Source organism: Mugil cephalus, chromosome 8 (genome assembly GCF_022458985.1).
Source record: "Mugil cephalus isolate CIBA_MC_2020 chromosome 8, CIBA_Mcephalus_1.1, whole genome shotgun sequence".
NCBI lineage: Eukaryota > Metazoa > Chordata > Actinopteri > Mugiliformes > Mugilidae > Mugil > Mugil cephalus.
Window position 1 is genome coordinate 43567 of NC_061777.1, and position 19466 is coordinate 63032.

At 48.7% G+C, this 19466-nt stretch overlaps 2 protein-coding genes across 7 annotated transcripts; one reads left to right on the plus strand and one right to left on the minus strand.

Moving 5' to 3' along the window:
* Positions 1-2: 2 nt before the first annotated feature.
* LOC125012077 (gelsolin-like) lies at positions 3-5707 on the minus strand. Of its 3 annotated transcripts, XM_047591704.1 has the most exons (19): positions 5600-5707; positions 4708-4908; positions 4077-4231; positions 3792-3953; positions 3669-3728; positions 3506-3592; positions 3338-3427; positions 3134-3266; positions 2961-3049; positions 2745-2873; positions 2547-2633; positions 2328-2461; positions 1585-1675; positions 1305-1475; positions 1041-1215; positions 843-964; positions 590-667; positions 453-513; positions 3-215 (listed from the first exon to the last, which is right to left on the minus strand). In XM_047591704.1, exons 2-19 carry the CDS (start codon positions 4898-4900, stop codon positions 52-54), a joined length of 2181 nt encoding a protein of 726 aa, XP_047447660.1. In that variant the 5' UTR covers positions 4901-4908; positions 5600-5707; the 3' UTR covers positions 3-51. The 3 variants fall into 3 exon arrangements, with proteins under 3 accessions (XP_047447660.1, XP_047447662.1, XP_047447661.1); XM_047591706.1 differs by lacking the exons at positions 4708-4908; positions 5600-5707 and adding an exon at positions 4435-4444; XM_047591705.1 differs by lacking the exons at positions 4708-4908; positions 5600-5707 and adding an exon at positions 4346-4363.
* Positions 5708-6709: 1002 nt separating this feature from the next.
* On the plus strand, positions 6710-19408 carry LOC125012310 (FHF complex subunit HOOK interacting protein 2B-like). 4 transcript variants are annotated; one of them, XM_047592188.1, is made up of 18 exons: positions 6710-6929; positions 7961-8039; positions 8135-8220; positions 8314-8397; positions 8499-8603; positions 8712-8831; positions 8904-9083; positions 10564-10748; positions 10991-11096; positions 11485-11561; positions 12038-12194; positions 12402-12565; positions 12640-12744; positions 14527-14617; positions 14963-15118; positions 17276-17416; positions 18743-18843; positions 18981-19408. In XM_047592188.1, the coding sequence occupies exons 1-18, from the start codon at positions 6879-6881 to the stop codon at positions 19099-19101; spliced, it is 2109 nt and encodes a 702-aa protein (XP_047448144.1). In that variant the 5' UTR covers positions 6710-6878; the 3' UTR covers positions 19102-19408. The 4 variants fall into 4 exon arrangements, with proteins under 4 accessions (XP_047448144.1, XP_047448146.1, XP_047448145.1 ...); XM_047592189.1 differs by having other exon boundaries at positions 6712-6929; positions 8715-8831; positions 10561-10748; XM_047592187.1 differs by having other exon boundaries at positions 6713-6929; positions 10561-10748.
* The last annotated feature ends 58 nt before the right edge of the window (positions 19409-19466 follow it).

Below are 19466 nucleotides of genomic sequence, written 5' to 3' on the forward strand. Positions count from 1 at the left end.
TCTGTTGTCATGGTGATCTGCTTTTATTTGTTTATGAGGTCAGTGATGATGTCACAGGCTCTGACAGAGGCGGGTCATCAGATCGACACTCCAGAAATCATGGCTCCACCCTAGGAACCAGCCAGTGAAGGTTGGCGGTTCAAATCCCTGCTTCACCTTCACTATCGGAGTCCGAGGGTCTCGGTCAGCAGGGTCGCTCTCGATGTATCGCATAGCTGCAGGAAAACACAAAGGTAGATTTTAGCTGCTAGCTATTACCTGCTAGTTAGCTAACTTTGGTGGCAGGGAGTTTTTAGCTGAGAGCAGGTAACTTTGTTAGCAGGGAATTGTTAGTTGTTACCATGTAGCTGTAAGCAGGTAACTTTGTTAGCAAGGAGTTTTTAGCTGTTAGCAGGTAGCTTGGCAAGCAGGGAGTTGTTAGCTGTTAGCTAGTTAGTTGCTAGTTGTCTCACCTGAGTGCATGGCCTCTGTCTTCTCCTCCTCATGAGCCTCATTACCGATCCAGACAAACACCTGAGATAGGACAGACCAGGTGAGGACACAGAGAGGACAGACCAGGTGAGGACACATTGAGGACACAGAGACTCACCTGGTGCCAGGTATCCAGGATCATGACATCATCAGATGCGAGGTCGTCCTGGGTCAGTTCACCTGGAACCTCGTCCATCTGAATACAAAATGAAGTCTGATAAAGAAAATCCTCCAACTAGGTCCCAACCACAAAGAAAATCCAAGGAAGAAAAAACCCGCACCCCACCTCCACCCATCCACCATCCATCCTACCACCCCTCCACCCTACCCCCCGCCAAGGGACAAAGTTCTGATCATGTGACCAAGCTTACCAGGAAGTTTCCGGTCTTGTTGGAGCAGGCGAACAGACGAGGAGGATGATCCTCCATCTTGTTTTCCAGCCGTGGAGATTGACAGTAGTCTTCCTTTCCTCCCAGTGCATCCCAGAATGCATCTGTAACCACAGAGAGACAGGTTCCATCACTCAGCTGCTCATTAACATTTCAGAGACCACCACCCATCCCCCTCACCGTCCTCCTCGCCTTCCTTCAGCGAGACAGGGGACACCTGCAGGACGCTAGCCAGGTGTCCAGCTCCCTTTAGCTCAACCGCACTGCTGCTGCTCCCTGTCCACATCCAGGACCCCGAGGGGGACACCAGGACGAAGACGTCACTGGAGTTCAGACTGGAGGAGGACGGGGTGACCTGAGAAGGAGAAAGAGAAAGAGGGGACCAACTGGACCAACTGGTCTAGCCTTCCTGACATGACATGACGTCTCTGGTTGTCCCCTTACCTCCACTGCTCTGGTGTCTCCTGATGGACTGGCACGCACCTGAAACAGCCGAGTGTCCGCCGGCTCTGACTGTCCACCCTCTCTGGATGTCCCGCCCTTGTACAGCACCAGAGGTTGACCTCCAAACAGGCTCATGAGGTGGGCCGGCTCTTTGCCCTGAACCACCCGGACCTGGGGGTCAGACAGGACATTGTCATGTCCTGGTACATTAAGACTGAGTCTGAGACCAGGGTCCTAGTCAAATGGTCCCAGTCTTAGACCAGGGTCCCAGCCCATCTACCTGAACGGCGCTACCTCCCAGTTCTTCATCAAGCTGGATGGCCAAGATGGCTGACGCCCCAACCTCGTCCTTGCTAGACTCCACCCCCTGCCTGAGGACAGGAAGGAAATGACTGTAACTCAACCATCGGGGGGCGTCTTGGTGTCAAATCTTCACTCATCCACTATATCTCCAAAAGTATTCTTTCACCTTCCTTCACTTAGACTTTCATGATCCACGAGGGAAACTATTTTGTCACCATAGCCTTGTTGCACATAGAAGTAAACACTCAAAAAAAACACAAGAAAAATGAAATGAGATTAAATTAAAGTAAAACAAAAATAAGTAATAAGTAAAATAAGTAATAACTGGGGAGATTTTCCATGGGTTTAGAAGCCCATTAGTGATGTTGGAGGAGAAGACCTGTCCAGACCAGTCCAGTTCTTCCGCATCCAGGTCTTTATAGGCCTTGCTTTATCGTTCCCAGGAGTAGTGTTGTCTTGGGAACCTCCAAACCCAGACTGGTCCATCAGATTTCCAGATGTCCCGCCATGTCTCCACTGCTCTAGAGTCCAGTGGTGCTGCTTTCCACCACTGCATCCCACGCTCTGCATGGACCACGTGGTGTTTGGCTGGGATGCAGATGGAATGTAGAGTCTGGACTTGTTGCTCAGGTGGCATCCCACCACAGTACCACGCTGGAACCCACTGAGAGCCCCCTTTTTGGAAATACAGTGTATGTCCCAGTCCCATTAATGTCTCACCATATGTAGATGATGTGTCCTTGTCTGTCTCTGTGTTGGTACTGATAAAGGACAATGTAACTGTCTCCTCCAAAGAACTGACCAAAGGATGCAGGGTCCACCGGAACCTTATCGGACCCTTCAATACGCCAGATCTAAGGACAGGGACAAGGACAGACAGAGACAGGGAGAGTGTTAAATGTTGATCAGCGAAACATTCATAAATTACACCGTCCCCACCTGTTTGTCTCCGTCCCCTGCATCCACCATACCGTACTGAGCCGCCATGGATTCAGACTGGTGGAGTGTTGACACATCAAATGGCACCTGGAAATTAAACAGGATAGTTCTGGTTCTAGTCCTGGTTCAGGTTCTGGTTCTATTTCTAGTGCTGGTTCAGGTTCTGGGTCAGGTCCACTCCTTATCTCACCAGCTTACCTTCTCTATCTTTGCAATTTTGTTGGACACATAGGCTGTCCCCATGCCGACAGTGTCCTCCGGGTCCCTCCAGTCCTTGAAGAACTGTTTGAAGAGGGGTGTCTCCCCGTGTTCAGGGAGGACTTGGACCTGAGGACAAGAAAAGGACAGAGGGATTCAGGGGTCAGAGGGGGGTCGGGGGGGGTCAGAGGGGGGTCGGGGGGGGTCAGGGGTCACCTGTGTATGTGCTGGGTAGTTTTTGAGCTCGATGAACTTCTCTGAGTTGTTCAGAACCGCCTGGCGTTCCTCCCGGTTAGCGTCCTTACCTACAACACATCGACCAATCAAATCACAGGACAAAGTTCGGGCCTTTCTCCCGGACCAATCAGATCACAGGACAAAGTTCGGACCTTTCCAGATAAAGATGTGTCCGTTGGTTCCGTTGTCCAGAAGGAAACAGTCACTGGACTGCAAAGCATCCTGGGAGAATGGACTCTCCTCTGCTACCATAGTTACCTCCATATCCCCACCTGCGTTGGACACCTGAAGGAGAGGACAGACGGTCAGAGGACGTCAGCTGATCCGTCCAGGTAAGAGACACCTGCAGATGTCACCTTGTAGAGCTGAGCCAACTTCCTGTTGGAGGCATCCATCTTGGTGTCATCACCACCAGATTCAGGTATGTCCCTCTTCTCCCCGAGGACCTAAAGGTCAGAGGTCAGAGGGTTAGAGGTCAGTTAGAGGTCACAGGTCAGTCAGAGGATAGAGGTCAAAGGTATCACCTGTAGCATCCTCTCTGGCTCATTGCCTTCATCACAGATCAAGAGCTTGGCCCGCCCACTCCTGTTGTCACGGATACCTTTAGACACCTGTCAATCATATATGATGGTATGATGTAATCAAACAATGATGATGTCATCAAACAACAGTGATGTCACCACTAACCAAGGTCGCCTTCAGCTTTTCAAAGCCGTTGCTATGGGAACCGGACCACTGGATGATTTCCTGTTGGCACAAAGAGACGTGTTCAGACCTGTCTCACTCTCTACCTGTCTCTACCTGTCTCACCTCTCCCAAGTCCAGGATGAAACTGTCTCCCTGGTTAAAACTGTCCCAGGAGACGGGGACCTCCGTTGCCCTGACGACACGTCGACCTTTGACCTGCAGCAGCCTCTCAACCTCCACCTCATTGGTCTCCACATGGTTGAAACCAGAAGCCACACCCCCTTCCTGCATGAAGACAGACAGGAAGTCATGTCACTGGGGTTGGGGTTGGGTGGTTGGTTGATTCTGATTTAGAAGGGTAGCGCAGTGTAGCTGCAATTGGTCTCTAGTGGTCCTGTGGTTCTTTACCATGTATGTCAGACCCGTCTTGAAGTACCCGGTGAAGGTACTGGACTCGTGGCCTTGGATTTCTCTGTACTGGACTGGAACCCCCTTCAGGAAATCGTCCATCTGAACTGTGAGGATGGCGGCAGCTCCGGCCTCATCCTGGGAGCAGTGGACACCTGGAGGACAATTACAGGACAGGACCAATCACAGGAATAGTAGTGCAGGTCGTACTACATGCTACATGCTAACCTCTCCAACAGTGCAGGTCATACTACATGCTACATGCTAACCTCTCCAGTAGTGCAGGTCGTACTACATGCTACATGCTAACCTCTCCAACAGTGCAGGTCATAATGCATGATACACGCTACATGCTAACCTCTCCAGTAGTGCAGGTCATACTACATGCTACATGCTAACCTCTAAAGTTGAGCAGGTCATACTACACGCTACATGCTAAGCTCTCCAGTAGTGCAGGTCATGCTACATGCTAACCTCTAAAGTTGAGCAGGTCATACTACACGCTACATGCTAAGCTCTCCAGTAGTGCAGGTCATGCTACATGCTAAACTCTCCAGTAGTGCAGGTCATACTGCATGCTACATGCTAACCTCTCCAGTAGTGCAGATCGTACTGCATGCTACATGCTAACCTCTCCAGTAGTGCAGGTCGTACTGCATCCCTCCTCTCCGGTTCTGAATGCTGTTCAGGACCAGGTAGGCGTCTCCGCTGTAGAACTTTCCATTCATACTCTCAGGAACAGGAACCAGCTCCATGTTTTCTACCCTCCATACCAGAAGCCCCGCCCTCTGACGAGCACGCTCAAACTCTGGGTGGAAAACCATGATGTCACCTGGAGGGTGTGGGGCCACAGAAAACACACCTGGTTACCAGGCATCCTCCTCCACTGGTCTCTAGTGGTCTCTGATGGTCTCTACTGGTCTCCAATTGTCACTACTAGTCTCTACTAGTCTTCACTGGTCTCCAGTGGTCTCTACTGGTCTCTATTGGTCTCTAATGGTCGTTCGTCCTCCTGACACATATTCCAGGTTCCCAACAATGGACGAGTCTTGCTAGACCCTGGTCTCAGGTAACATGAACCTTCAGTGTCTCCATGTTCAGGTTTCACAAAGAACAATCAAACAGCAGGACACATTCAACAATAATAATACAACGAAAACAAAATAAAAACACATTTAGAGACACTTAAAACACACAAGACTGGTGGAGTGGGGGGTGGGAGTGTTGCTAGAATCCGTGTTCATTAATTCTTCTAAAAGGAATTTGATCTCCTTTGAGCTCTCTGTCCTGATTAACTGGTTAACACACTTCTAAGAATAAAAAATAATTCTAACAGTGTGTAGCGTCGTGTGTGTAGCATCATGTGTGTAGCATGTCTGAGCTACAGCTGAAGCAGGAAGTGACCCCCTCAGAATAATCCTCAGAGTCTCTGTATTGAACAGGTGACTGGAAAACCCCACAGTCAGTAAACACACCGTCAGTCAAACATCAGGTGACTGATGAAGACTAAAAAACAAACTCACCTTCACAGCGTCTTCACACACAAACTCAACTCTGAGCTCCAACTGAGCAGCTGACGATCTTCAGAGGAGGAGGGGCGACAGGTAAACTCACCTGTCGCCCCTCCCCTCCCCCCTGTAACAAAGGGACCGCACCCAGACACCACCAGAGGAAAACTCAGAGTCAAGTTACTGCGAGAATTCATATTAGGACCACAGAAACAGAGAGGAAGAAATGTCCTCCAGCTGTTTATTAGACAGAGAAGGAGACTGACTGTGATTGGTTTAGTTTAAAGGTTGTAATGATCTTCTCTCTGATCTCAAACTACAGGATCTTATTCTGATTATCCCGACAGATCAGGGGACATGGAATGTAGCACCTCGTGTGAATAACTTTAAATCCACTGATGTAGCCAGTAAGAGCTGGTTCACCCATGGAGTGAAAAGTGAAAATACACAAAATAATCTCCCCTCTAGTCTGTGGGCGGAGCTCCTCCCCTCTAGTCTGTGGGCGGAGCTCCTCCAGCTTTGACTCCATTGGTTCAATCAGAAGCTTCGTCTCCAGGTTTCTTCCATCAGTGTTTTTAGTTCGGATCTTGTATTGATGATGTCAGAGTCTGAGTCTCCAGCTCGTCCCAAACATTCTCTCTGGGTTCAGGTCTGGACTCTGTTGTGGTCAATCCATGTGTTTAGGTGTAAATAAATGAGGCTGAAAAAAAAAAAAAAAACTCAGGGGTGATCAGTGGAAACAGGATGCACATGACCTATCAAGGGCTGTACATACATACATGTGTTTTCTGAGTTTTTAATTTTTTAATTTTTAATGTATTAATGTATCAAACTAAAAAATCACGTTGTCATTATGGGGTGCTGTGTGTAGAATTGTGAGAGGGAAAAGACTTTAATCCTTTCTAGAATAAGGCTGTAATAGAATGTGGAAAGGGTGAAGCACTGTGAAAACTTTGTGGATGGAAGTTATGCAGTAAAATGAACTATTGTGCAGGAGTAGCCGGAGTCACTGTGAACCAGAATCAAGTCAGTAATCCTGGTAAAGTATAAAGGAAGCCAGATTTTTAAAATGTTAACCACAAACCAACAAATATTTTCCTTCTTGCTTTTTGGCCCGTCCCGGCACCTGTACCGTAAATACACAAGTAAATGCGCAAGAAGATTCGGACCGCGGATCAGCTGATACCTGTCAACATGTCGTAGTGGACCGGGTCTAACGGGGACTAAATAGGTCTAACGGGGTCTATCCAGGTCTAAACAGGTCTAACGGGGTCTAACGGGGTCTATCCGGAGAATGGAGGCGTTCAGTAAGCTAACCAGCATGCTGCTACATGCACTGGAGACGGTGAGTTAGCAGCCGATGTTAGCCTGTTAGCTCCCGTTAGCAGCGAGTTAAACTAAGTTAAAGTTACCGTCTGTCCTCCTGACACTAACAGCTTATAAAGTTAGCTTCCAGGTGTTCATCTGCTGCAGGTAAGTTGGTGTCGACGTGGAGGAATGTCCTCAGGTATTGAGACAGATAGATGGGGGAGACAGACAGGTAGAGACAGAGACAGGTAGGGAGACAGAAAGGTAGGGAGACAGACAGGTGTTTGGAGCTACTTTAGAAACTAATTGAGATGGAACAAACTGTAAACTTACTGCCAGTAACCTCTCTATCTGTCTGTCTCTGTCTGTCTGTCTGTCTGTCTCTACCTGTCTGTCTCTCTCTGTCTGTCTCTGTCTGTCTCTACCTGTCTGTCTCTCTCTGTCTGTCTCTGTCTGTCTCTGTCTGTCTCTACCTGTCTGTCTCTCTCTGTCTGTCTCTGTCTGTCTCTACCTGTCTGTCTCTGTCTGTCTGTCTCTCTCTGTCTGTCTCTGTCTGTCTCTACCTGTCTGTCTCTGTCTGTCTCTACCTGTCTGTCTCTCTCTGTCTGTCTCTCTCTGTCTGTCTCTGTCTGTCTCTGTCTGTCTCTCTCTGTCTGTCTCTCTCTGTCTGTCTCTACCTGTCTGTCTCTGTCTGTCTCTACCTGTCTGTCTCTCTCTGTCTGTCTCTGTCTGTCTCTACCTGTCTGTCTCTGTCTGTCTCTCTCTGTCTGTCTCTCTCTGTCTGTCTCTACCTGTCTGTCTCTGTCTGTCTCTGTCTGTCTCTCTCTGTCTGTCTCTCTCTGTCTGTCTCTGTCTGTCTCTGTCTGTCTGTCTCTCTCTGTCTGTCTCTACCTGTCTGTCTCTACCTGTCTGTCTCTGTCTGTCTCTGTCTGTCTCTGTCTGTCTCTACCTGTCTGTCTCTCTCTGTCTGTCTCTGTCTGTCTCTACCTGTCTGTCTCTGTCTGTCTGTCTCTGTCTGTCTCTACCTGTCTGTCTGTCTCTGTCTGTCTCTACCTGTCTGTCTTTCAGAGGGAGCCTACAGTTGATCTGCTTGAGTCCTTTGTGGATCACTGGAAATCAATAACTAATTATTACATTGAGACAAGAGGTGAGGAAAAGATTCACTGTGTCACATGATCCCTGATCAACCAATCACATTCACTGTGTCACCTGATCAGCCAATCACATTGTGTCTGTGCGTAGAGGACGATCGTCCTGTCAAACAGACGGACATCCCCTGGCATCTCAGACAGATGTTGGACATCCTGGTTTATGAGGACAAACAGCAGGTGAGACATCAAAGTAACAACAATAATGTCAATGAAACTTTAATATTATTTAATTTGATTGAGTGGCTTAACGTTGATTGATGTGTTGATCAGGCTGTGGAGGACACAGGACCCTGTGTGGAGTATCTGTTGCAACACAAACTGCTGGAGACTCTTTGTACACTGGGGAAGGCCCAGGTACCCCCCCCCCCACACACACACACACACACACACACACACAGACACACTGATTGATAGATTATTGACCACTCATCAAACATGGAAACTCTCGTCCTCAGTTTCCTCCAGGGATGTTCCAGCAGGTGCTGCTGTTCTTCTCAAAGCTCTTGTCTCAGATGCAGAAGCCACTGCTGCAGCTTCTGAATGTCTACAGACCTGTTCAGGTACACTCTGTAAAACACGCCACCTGTTCAGGTACACTACGTAGAAGAGGACTGTCAGCCATGTTACTCTGCTGATGATGTCACCGTGTCTTTTCCTCCGCCACCTAGAAGCTGATTCGCCTCTGTGCACTTCCTGGTTCCAACACTGAGAAGGAGGAAGCTCAGTTCCTATTGGTCGTATGTTCCAGAGTCAAGCAGGATCCGCACACGCTCAGTTACGTCTTGGAGGTAACCAGCCACCATCTTGTTTTTAATGCCGTCTTGTTTCGTTCATCGAGTCACAACGAGTTCTGTTTTCAGCTCGCGTACCAAACAATGGCCAGGACACCTACCTCCGACCAATCACAGTACAGCATCCAGGCGTCCAATCACAGCACAGATCCAGCACAACCCTCCAGCCAGTCAGATTGTTCCAACGTCGGCCCCGTCCAATCAGAGAGCGCCCTGCTGTCAGCACTGATGCAGCTCACGAAGAGTCAAGTCAGTGAACTCGTTAATTTCAATTAACACACAAAAAGTTTGTAAATATGTTACGATTTAAAGGAGGAGGAGTCATGAGGAGTCAGCTGATTGGTGGTGTATTTACAGTGTAGTTATGGTGGTGTATTTATGTGGTGTATTTATGTGGTGTATTTACGGTAGTGTATATACGGTGGTGTATTTACGGTGTATTTATGTGGTGTATTTACGGTAGTGTATATACGGTGGTGTATTTACGGTGTATTTATGTGGTGTATTTACGGTAGTGTATATACGGTGGTGTATTTACGGTGTATTTATGTGGTGTATTTACGGTAGTGTATATACGGTGGTGTATTTACGGTGTATTTATGTGGTGTATTTATGTGGTGTATTTTCGGTGGTGTATTTATGTGGTGTATTTATGTGATGTGTTTACGGTGGTGATTTACTGTGGTGTATCTATGGTGGTGTATTTACAGCGTATTTACAGTGGTGTATTTATGTGGTGTACTTATGGTGGCGTATTTACAGTGGTGTATTTATGTGGTGTATTTACGGTAGTGTACTTACGGTGGTGAATTTACGGTGGTATACTTACTGTGGTGTATTTATGTGATGTATTTATGTGATTTATTTACGATAGTGTATTTATGTGGTGTACTCACGGTGGTGTATTTACAGTGGCGTATTTATAGTGTATTTACAGTGGTGTAATTACGGTGGTGTATTTACTGTGGTGTATTTACTGTGGTGTATTTACAGTGGTGTATTTACAGCGTATTTACGGTGGTGTATTTATGTGGTGTATTTACGGTAGTGTATTTATGTGGTGTACTTACGGTGGTGTATTTACAGTGGCGTATTTATAGTGTATTTACGGTGGTGGATATATGGTGTATTTACGGTGGTGTATTTATGCAGTATATTTACGGTGGTGTATTTACAGTGGTGTATTTACAGTGGTGTATTTATGGTGGTGTATTTATGCGGTATATTTACGGTGGTGTATTTACGGTGGTGTATTTATGCGGTATATTTACAGTGGTGTGTTTACAGTGGTGTACTTACGGTGGTGTATTTACAGTGGTGTATTTACAGTGGTGTATTTACGGTGGTGTATTTACAGTGGTGTATTTACGGTGGTGTATTTATGCGGTATATTTACAGTGGTGTGTTTACAGTGGTGTACTTACGGTGGTGTATTTACAGTGGTGTATTTACAGTGGTGTATTTACGGTGGTGTATTTACAGTGGTGTATTTACGGTGGTGTATTTATGCGGTATATTTACGGTGGTGTATTAACAGTGGTGTATTTACAGTGGTGTACTTACGGTGGTGTATTTACAGTGGTGTATTTACAGTGGTGTATTTACGGTGCTGTATTTACGGTAGTGTATTTACGATGCTGTATTTATGCGGTATATTTACGGTGGTGTATTTACGGTAGTGTATTTATGTGGTGTATTTATGTGGTATATTTCCGTGTATTTCCAGAAGGCTTCGGCCTCTCTCAAGGCCTACGAGAGCCTCCTCCTGCTGTGTGGATCCTTCGGGGAGCTCCTGAGTTCTCGTACCCAGCTGGGAGAGCTGTTGGCTGGCAGGCTGCTGGAGCTCTACTCCCTGGTCCCTCTGGAGAGTCTGGACCCTGAAGAGGTTCAGAGATGGCCCCAGACCCCATGGAGGTACAAGTACACACTAATACTCACTGTTACTTCAATAATACTTCACTAATACACACTAATACTTCACTAAGACTTCCAGAGGCACATGTCTACCCATAATTCCCAGCTCACTCAGTACTGGGTAAAGACTTAGCATATTAGCATGTTAGCTAACAGTGTAGAGGTGTATGGGACTGACTCTGTGGAGCCTCTAGTGGATATTGGAGGAACTGCATGTCTCTGATTGGTTCATTCTGTTGCAGCTCTCAGTTTTCACGTAGCGGTGCCGACTCATCGTCTCCAGATCACATGACCAACTTCTTCTCCTGGCTGGACTTCCTGGATCACCTGGTGACAGAATCCCCCCAGGTGAAGACATCTAGAATGTCTAGAACATCTGGAAAATATAGAATGTCTAAAACGTATAGAACATCTAACGTCTAGAACGTATAAAACATCTAGAACATCTAGAACCTATAGAACGTATCGCACATCTAGGACATCTAGAATGTCTAGAATGTCTGGAACATCTAAGGTCTAGAACGTTTAGAACATCTAGAACGTAGTCCTAACCTTACATCATCAACATTTGTTTATCACATGTAGAGTGAGATGTTGTGTGTTTGTGGTAGATTGTGTAGCATGAGTTACTGCCCATCCCTCACTGACACAGGTGAAGAACTGTGTGTGTGTGTGTGTGTGTGTGTGTGTGTGTGTGTCCGTGTGTCCGTGTGTCCGTGTGCGTGTGTGGTTCCAGGTGTTAGCGCTGCAGGTAGCCAGGTGTGTCCATCAGCTGTGGCTGGTGGAGGTTCTTCAGCCTCAGCTACTGCACACGTGAGTTCTTCATCTTCTTCACATTATCAACACAACACATCTCACACTTAACACTGATAACGAGTCCTTCACTACTAACGAGTCCTTCACTACTAACGAGTCCTTCCCTACTAACGTGTCCTTCACTAGTAACGAGTCCTTCACTGATAACGAGTCCTTCACTACTAACGAGTCCTTCACTGATAACGAGTCCTTCACTACTAACGTGTCCTTCACTGGTAACGAGTCCTTCACTGATAACGAGTCCTTCACTGATAACGAGTCCTTCACTACTAACGAGTCCTTCCCTACTAACGTGTCCTTCACTGGTAATGAGTCCTTCCCTACTAACGTGTCCTTCACTGGTAATGAGTCCTTCCCTACTACCGAGTCCTTCACTGGTAACGAGTCCTTCACTGATAACGAGTCCTTCCCTACTAACGAGTCCCAGTCATCAGGACCTTCTCTCTGAGCCTCAGGTGTCTTTCTGTGTCCAGGTGTGAGCAGGTGATCTTGGGGTCCACCTCCGTCCTCTGTGCCACTGTCAGACTGGTCCGGTCCCAGTCTCTGCTGGATCAGCTGGTCCACTTCCTGTTGAGGACGGAGACTCTGAGTCAGCTGCTGCTGCAACGCTGCGACCACATCTCTGACCAGGTGAGGTCTGGCCCCGCCCACACAGGAAGCAGGGGGAGTGAGTTTATTGAGTCCAGGGGGAGCTAGTGTCCTACTCACAGAGCGATGGAGAAGAAGAAGAATAAACACAGTGATGTTAATATATATAACAACATATGTACAAGTACCAGAGAACATGAGTTCTGACTGACTGGGGACATTAAGAGTCCAATAAATGTCTGTCCTCAGATTAGTGTGGCGTCCCTGTCTCTGGTGGACGAGTTGCTACAGAAGCCTCACGGGGACATCCTGGACGTCTTGGTGTTGAGTTTTCTGCAGAGGCGGAGTTACCTGTGTCCCCCCGGACAGGAGGACCGTCCCCCTGAGAGGAGGGAGGAGGACGAGGACAGCGAGTAGGTCCATCAGGTGTGGTGAGGGACAGGTGACCAGAAACATGGTGTCTCACTCTGATATGTCCACCCCTCAGAGACCTAGAGGAGGACCCCTTCTTCTCTGACAGTTTCTCAGAGCCGCCCCCCCTCCTCCCCCGTCCTCCCCCCTCTGGACTGGGCTCAGCTGACGTTGTCAACAGGTAACTCACCTGTCCCCGTCCACTGATGGACAGTTGTCATAGCAACGGTGTTGGCTAGTTTATATTTTATTTTATTTCGTTTATTTTTTTTAGTTATACATCGATACATAAGTGTCTTTACCTTCATTCCTGTTTCTGCTTTTATATTTTCATATTTTTATATTTTAATATTTTCATATTTTTATACCACTGGCTTCATTTCACTGAGCATGTGACAAATAAAACATCTCATCTTAAACCAGGAGGATCCAACTGATTCTAGATCAGGGGCCACATCCAGACCAGTTTGATCTAAAGGGACCAGGAACAAAACAAAAATAAACTAGAAGTAACGACTTTAACATTAGTTTTAGAGCAAAGAAGAACGAGGAGATTAGAGAATGTTAATATTTAATAAAACACATCAGAGTAAACTGGACTCATGTCTTTCTGCTGCTTAGTCCTGGGTCTGTCTAGTCCTGGGTCTGTCTAGTCCTGGGTTGCCTTAGTCCTGGGTCTGTCTAGTCCTGGGTCTATCTAGTCCTGGGTCTGGTCTCAGTGTTGTGTTCTCTGAATAAACCAGGGGACACATTAGAGGACGTTCTCTAGGCTTCTATGTGGTCTGTCTGCTTTCATCCTGTGGACCTCATTGGACCCTCTGGACGGCCGCTTTGGGCCCACGGGCCGTACAGTCGCCTCCAAAAGTATTGGAACAACAAGGCAACTTCCCTTGTTGCTGTTGTTTCTGTTGTTCACTGAAGACATTTGGGTTTAGGATCAAAAGATGAGACCAGAGTTCAGAACGTCAGCTTTTATTTCCTGGTATTTACATGTTGATGTGTTAAACCACTGAGGTTATTCCTTTTACTTTCTCAATTCATTCTGCTGTTTCCATCATCAGTTCCATCATCAGTAAATATGAATGAGCCTGTTGCATCGCGCCCAGGACATGACTTACCTCCACCAGGCTTCACAGATGAGCTTATGCTTCGGATCATGAGCAGTTCCTTTCGTTCTCCGCTCTGTGCTCCAGAACGTTTGTGTCTCATCTCTGTTCTTCTTTGCATGTTTCAGTCTGTTCTCTGGTTCTTTCTGCTGATGTGTGGTTTGTATATGTTGGTTTGGCCTCTATGTTCCTGCTCTGAGTCTCCTCTAACACTGGACTGTGATTCCTGTGGAGGTTGTTGGTGATGTCACTTACTGATGTTCTGGGTTTTTCTTCAGCTCTCACTATATTTCTGTCATTAACTACTGTTGTTTTCCTCGGCCGACCTGTTTCACGTCTGTTGCTCAGTTCACCAGTAGTTTCTTTCTTATTCAGGACGTTCCACATTGTTGTGTTGCTTTGCCCAATGTTTGTCCAGTGGCTCTGATTGATTTTCCTTCTTTTCTGCCATAGACAGCTCTCTGGTCTTCATGTTGGTTTATCCTCTTTAACAAGAAATGCAGCTTTATAGGTTTCAGCCGAGGCCAAACAGGGGACTAGTCATGCAGCTATTTACTGTTTGATCAATCAACCTAAAAGGCAACACCTGGTCAGCAACAAACACCTGTCAGTCACATGTTCCAGTAGTTTTGCTCATTTGAAAAACGGGTGAGTTCAAACAAAGGGTGGTTTAACACATCTACATGTAAACGCCAGGAAATAAAAGCTCTTAAGATCTTTTGATCTTAAACCCAAATGTCTTCAGTGAACAACACAAACAACACAAACAAGGGAAGTTGTCTTGTTGTTTTCAGTCCGTCTGGAGGCGACTGTTACGTTTGACCCTCATGTTCTGACCTCTGACTGTTGTTGTGTAGTTTCCTGTGTCTGGTTCCGGTCCAGGTCCGATCAGCTGATCTGCTGAAGGAAGGAGGATACGAGTCGTACGTCCACGACGCCCACACTCTGGTCTGAGCACACGCACATCGACGCACAACGACACACAGCGACACACAACAACACACAACAACAGACTAATGATCCTGGTCTAGTTTTTATTTAGAGTCTGTCCTCTTGATTCTACGTCAGCTATGAACCACATGGAGACTGGACTCATAGAGTCTGAACCTTTAGTCTCCATCTAGTGGTTTAATGGTGCCACTACAGATAATAGACGATGATGGATGATCAGAATGATGTCATTACTCTCAGCGGGGTTTCTAGTCTCTGATCTAGAACATCATTTAGTTCAGACCAGGGTCCATAGTGGTGCTTAGTACTGACTCACCTGTCTGACTCCTCCCCCTCCACCAGGTGACTCAGTGTCAGACTCTCTCTCGGTCCTGGAAGTGGCCCCTCAGCCTTCCTCCCTCCTCGCCCCCCTCCTCCCCCCCAGGTGAGGAGTCGGGGTTCTTTGAAGGCCACCTCCTGAAGGTTCTCTTTGACCGGCTGGGACGTATCTTGGAGCAGGTACTGCCCCCCATCCCTCTCAACCCTTTTCCACCAGGACTGATTCCAACCTGGTTCTAAACTGGTTCCAGGTCTAAACAGGAGCCAGGATCAGTGAAATCTATGGAGCGGTTTTTAAAAGGACTACAACCAGACACAGGTCACATGGAGGAACTGTTGTGGCCGATATCTGGATCAATGGAGTCCACCAGTATAGTAAACATGGATGAGTCCAGACATCATGAGACCTGGAGCTGGTACTCAGCCCTAGAACCATCTAAAGACAAAGCTAACGCTCTCATTATCTAACGAGCTCAGTCAGAGCTACGTAGCCCAGCTCCATCTTGATGTTAACTGTGGTTAACTGTTTCTAACAGCGGCCAACAGCGGCTAACAGCAGCTAACAGCAGCTAACAGCGGCCAACAGCGGCTAACAGCAGCTAACAGCGGCTAACAGCAGCCAACAGCGGCTAACTGCAGCTAACAGCAGCTAACAGCGGCTAACTGCAGCTAACAGCAGCCAACAGCAGCTAACAGCGGCCAACAGCGGCTAACAGCAGCTAACAGCGGCTAACAGCGGCTAACAGCAGCGGCCAACAGCGGCCAACAGCAGCCAACAGCGGCTAACAGCAGCTAACAGCGGCCAACAGCGGCCAACAGCGGCCAACAGCGGCCAGCAGCGGCCAGCAGCGGCCAACAGCGGCCAGCAGCGGCCAGCAGCGGCCAGCAGCGGCCAACAGCGGCTAACAGCGGCCAAAGGCAGCTAACAGCGGCCAACAGCGGCCAACAGCGGCCAACAGCAGCTAACAGCAGCTAACAGCAGCTAACAGCGGCCAACAGCGGCCAACAGCGGCCAACAGCGGCCAACAGCGGCCAACAGCAGCTAACAGCAGCCAACAGCGGCTAACAGCAGCAAACAGCGGCCAACAGCGGCCAACAGCGGCTAACAGCAGCTAACGGCGGCCAGCAGCGGCCAACAGCGGCCAACAGCAGCTAACAGCGGCTAACAGCGGCCAACAGCAGCTAACAGCAGCTAACAGCGGCTAACAGCAGCGGCCAACAGCGGCTAACAGCAGCCAACAGCGGCTAACAGCGGCTAACAGCGGCCAAAGGCAGCTAACAGCAGCTAACAGCAGCCAACAGCGACTAACAGCAGCTAACAGCGGCTAACAGCAGCTAACAGCGGCTAACAGCGGCCAAAGGCAGCTAACAGCAGCTAACAGCAGCCAACAGCGGCTTACAGCAGCTAACAGCAGCGGCCAACAGCGGCTAACAGCGGCCAAAGGCAGCTAACAGCAGCTAACAGCAGCTAACAGCAGCCAACAGCGGCTTACAGCAGCTAACAGCAGCGGCCAACAGCGGCTAACAGCGGCCAACAGTGGCCAACAGCAGCTAACAGCGGCCAACAGCGGCCAACAGCAGCTAACAGCGGCTAACAGCAGCTAACAGCAGCGGCCAGCAGCGGCCAACAGCGGCCAACAGCGGCTAACAGCGGCCAAAGGCAGCTAACAGCAGCTAACAGCGGCCAACAGCGGCCAACAGCGGCCAACAGCGGCTAACAGCAGCTAACAGCAGCTAACAGCAGCCAACAGCAGCCAACAGCGGCTAACAGCAGCAAACAGCGGCCAACAGCGGCCAACAGCGGCTAACAGCAGCTAACAGCGGCCAGCAGCGGCCAACAGCGGCTAACAGCAGCTAACAGCGGCCAACAGCGGCCAACAGCGGCCAACAGCAGCTAACAGCAGCTAACAGCGGCCAACAGCGGCCAAAGGCAGCTAACAGCAGCTAACAGCAGCTAACAGCAGCCAACAGCGGCTTACAGCAGCTAACAGCAGCGGCCAACAGCAGCTAACAGCAGCAGCTAACAGCGGCCAACAACAACAGGCTCATTTAAGAATCTGTCCTCAGACGCTGTCCCCGTTGGCTCTGACCAGGAAGACCACAGCTAGCCAACAGTGTTTGTGTTGTTAGCCTCTGGGTGGTGGTGTAGACCGGTAGAAACCAGACCAGCTCTGGGCTTCTGGTGCTGGAAAGACAGAAACAAACCAGGTCCTTGGGGGGACCAGGTTGGAGCCAGTTAAGAACTGAAGTAGAACCAGGTTGTTGTTGGTGGAGGAGGGACATCAGAGGTCACCTGCACAGGTGGTTGTGTTGATTGTGCTGATTGTGTGTTTCCAGCCGTATGAGTTGAACCTGCAGCTGACGGCGGTCCTGTCCCGGTTGTCCTCCTTCAGCCACCCCCTGATCCATGAGTACCTGCTGGACCCCTATGTCCACCTGTCCCCCTGCTCCAGGTCTCTGTTCTCCGTCCTCATCAGGGTGAGACACCTGTCCCTTTACCTGTCTCTGCCTGTCTGTCTCTGTCTCCACATGTCTGTGTATAAATGTATAATCAGATTCATATGATGGTGAATTTAACCCATTTATCACCAAATCAACCTCCGTCTCACAATAAATGTGATAAACACCAGTTGATGACGTAGCTCCTGAGGCTAACGGCTCACCTGAGGCTTACAGCACACCTGAGGCTAACGGCTCACCTGAGGCTAACAGCTCACCTGAGGCTAACAGCTCACCTGAGGCTAACAGCTCACCTGAGGCTAAGAGCACACCTGAGGCTAACGGCTCACCTGAGGCTTACAGCACACCTGAGGCTAACGGCTCACCTGAGGCTAACGGCTCACCTGAGGCTAACAGCTCACCTGAGGCTAAGAGCACACCTGAGGCTAACGGCTCACCTGAGGCTTACAGCACACCTGAGGCTAACGGCTCACCTGAGGCTAACAGCTCACCTGAGGCTAACAGCTCACCTGAGGCTAAGAGCACACCTGAGGCTAACGGCTCACCTGAGGCTAACAGCTCACCTGGACACAACACAATGACCAGAGCAGCAAATGTGGTAGATTAGGGGGACCAGACGTCTCCGAATTCTGGGGACAGTCCCTGTTCTGGATGACCTGTCCCTCGGCTAAAGCAGATTTTAGTGTTTTATGAATGAGAACTAGATGTTTCCCGCAGACTCGGTCACATCAGTTTAAATAAATTTGTCAAACTAAATGAAACTGTCCTTTTTGTCCCCGTGTCTTCATCTCAACATTTAATGCTTTTTATCTCTGAGCTGTGAATGTCCCCAGACTTCAGTCCAGAAATCTGGTCCCCTTACGGTAAATTAAAAATAACCTGGAGACACATCGAGTCCATTCAAAGCCAGAGACAGACCTGGAGGGACAGTGTCTACCTGGTGGAGGACATGGTCCTGTGTCCTTCGGTCATGAGCTCTATGCTGTTAGAAGCTCTGCAGAGAGGTCCAGTGGAGTCCAGTCTGTCCCCCTGTCCATCTACCTGTCTGTCTCACTGTCCATCTTCCTGTCTGTCTCACTGTCCATCTTCCTGTCCATCTACCTGTCTGTCTCCCTGTCCATCTACCTGTCCATCTCCCTGTATGTCTCCATGTCCATCTTCCTGTCCATCTTCCCGTCCATCCCCCTGTCCATCTTCCTGTCCATCTCCCTGTCTGTCTACTCGTCCATCTCCCTGTCCGTCTCCCTGTCTGTCTCCCTGTCCATCTCCCTGTCCATCTACCTGTCCTCCTACCTGTCTGTCCTCCTGTCCATCTCCCTGTCCATCTCCCTGTCTGTCTCTCAGGTGATGGGAGAGCTGATGCTGAGGGTGCAGCAGGTCTCCAACGTCACAGACAGACTGGTGGACGCCAGGAAACACCTGCTGGGACTGAAACCTGACACCGGGTAACTACCTGTCCCTGTCTGTCTCTACCTGCCTGTCTGTCTCTACCTGCCTGTCTGTCCCTGTCTGTCTGTCCCTACCTGCCTGTCTGTCTCTACCTGCCTGTCCCTACCTGTCTTAACTATGGGTGTGTCCTCAGACTGGAACACCTGACCCTGCTCAGAGGAGTCATCGTCCTTGAGGAGTTCTGTAAGGAGCTCGCTGCCATCGTCTTTGTCAAGACGCCTCTGGACCAGGACCTGAACCAGGACCTGGACTGAGTCTCCTGGACCTGGACCTGGACCTGGACTGAGTCTCCAGGTGTCAGGACCTCTGTGAGGTCTGGATTCTGAGTCGACCCTGGACGTTTTAAAAACTGGATCAGAAACTATGAAACCTCTCAGACTCTTATTGTGAAAAGCTGGATGTCTTAGCTAATCAGGACGCGGCTCTACAGCGCCACCTACAGGCCGAGGTCCCTCTGTATTTAATACATTTAAGTGCAATTAACTGTTTTATCCCAGAGACAGAATATTTTATCATGTTTGTTTGGAGGAAAAAGATTTTATTAAAAACTACATGAACGTTGTTGTTTTTATTTATTTATTCATTTAATGATTTGTTTGTTTATTTGTTTATTGCGGCT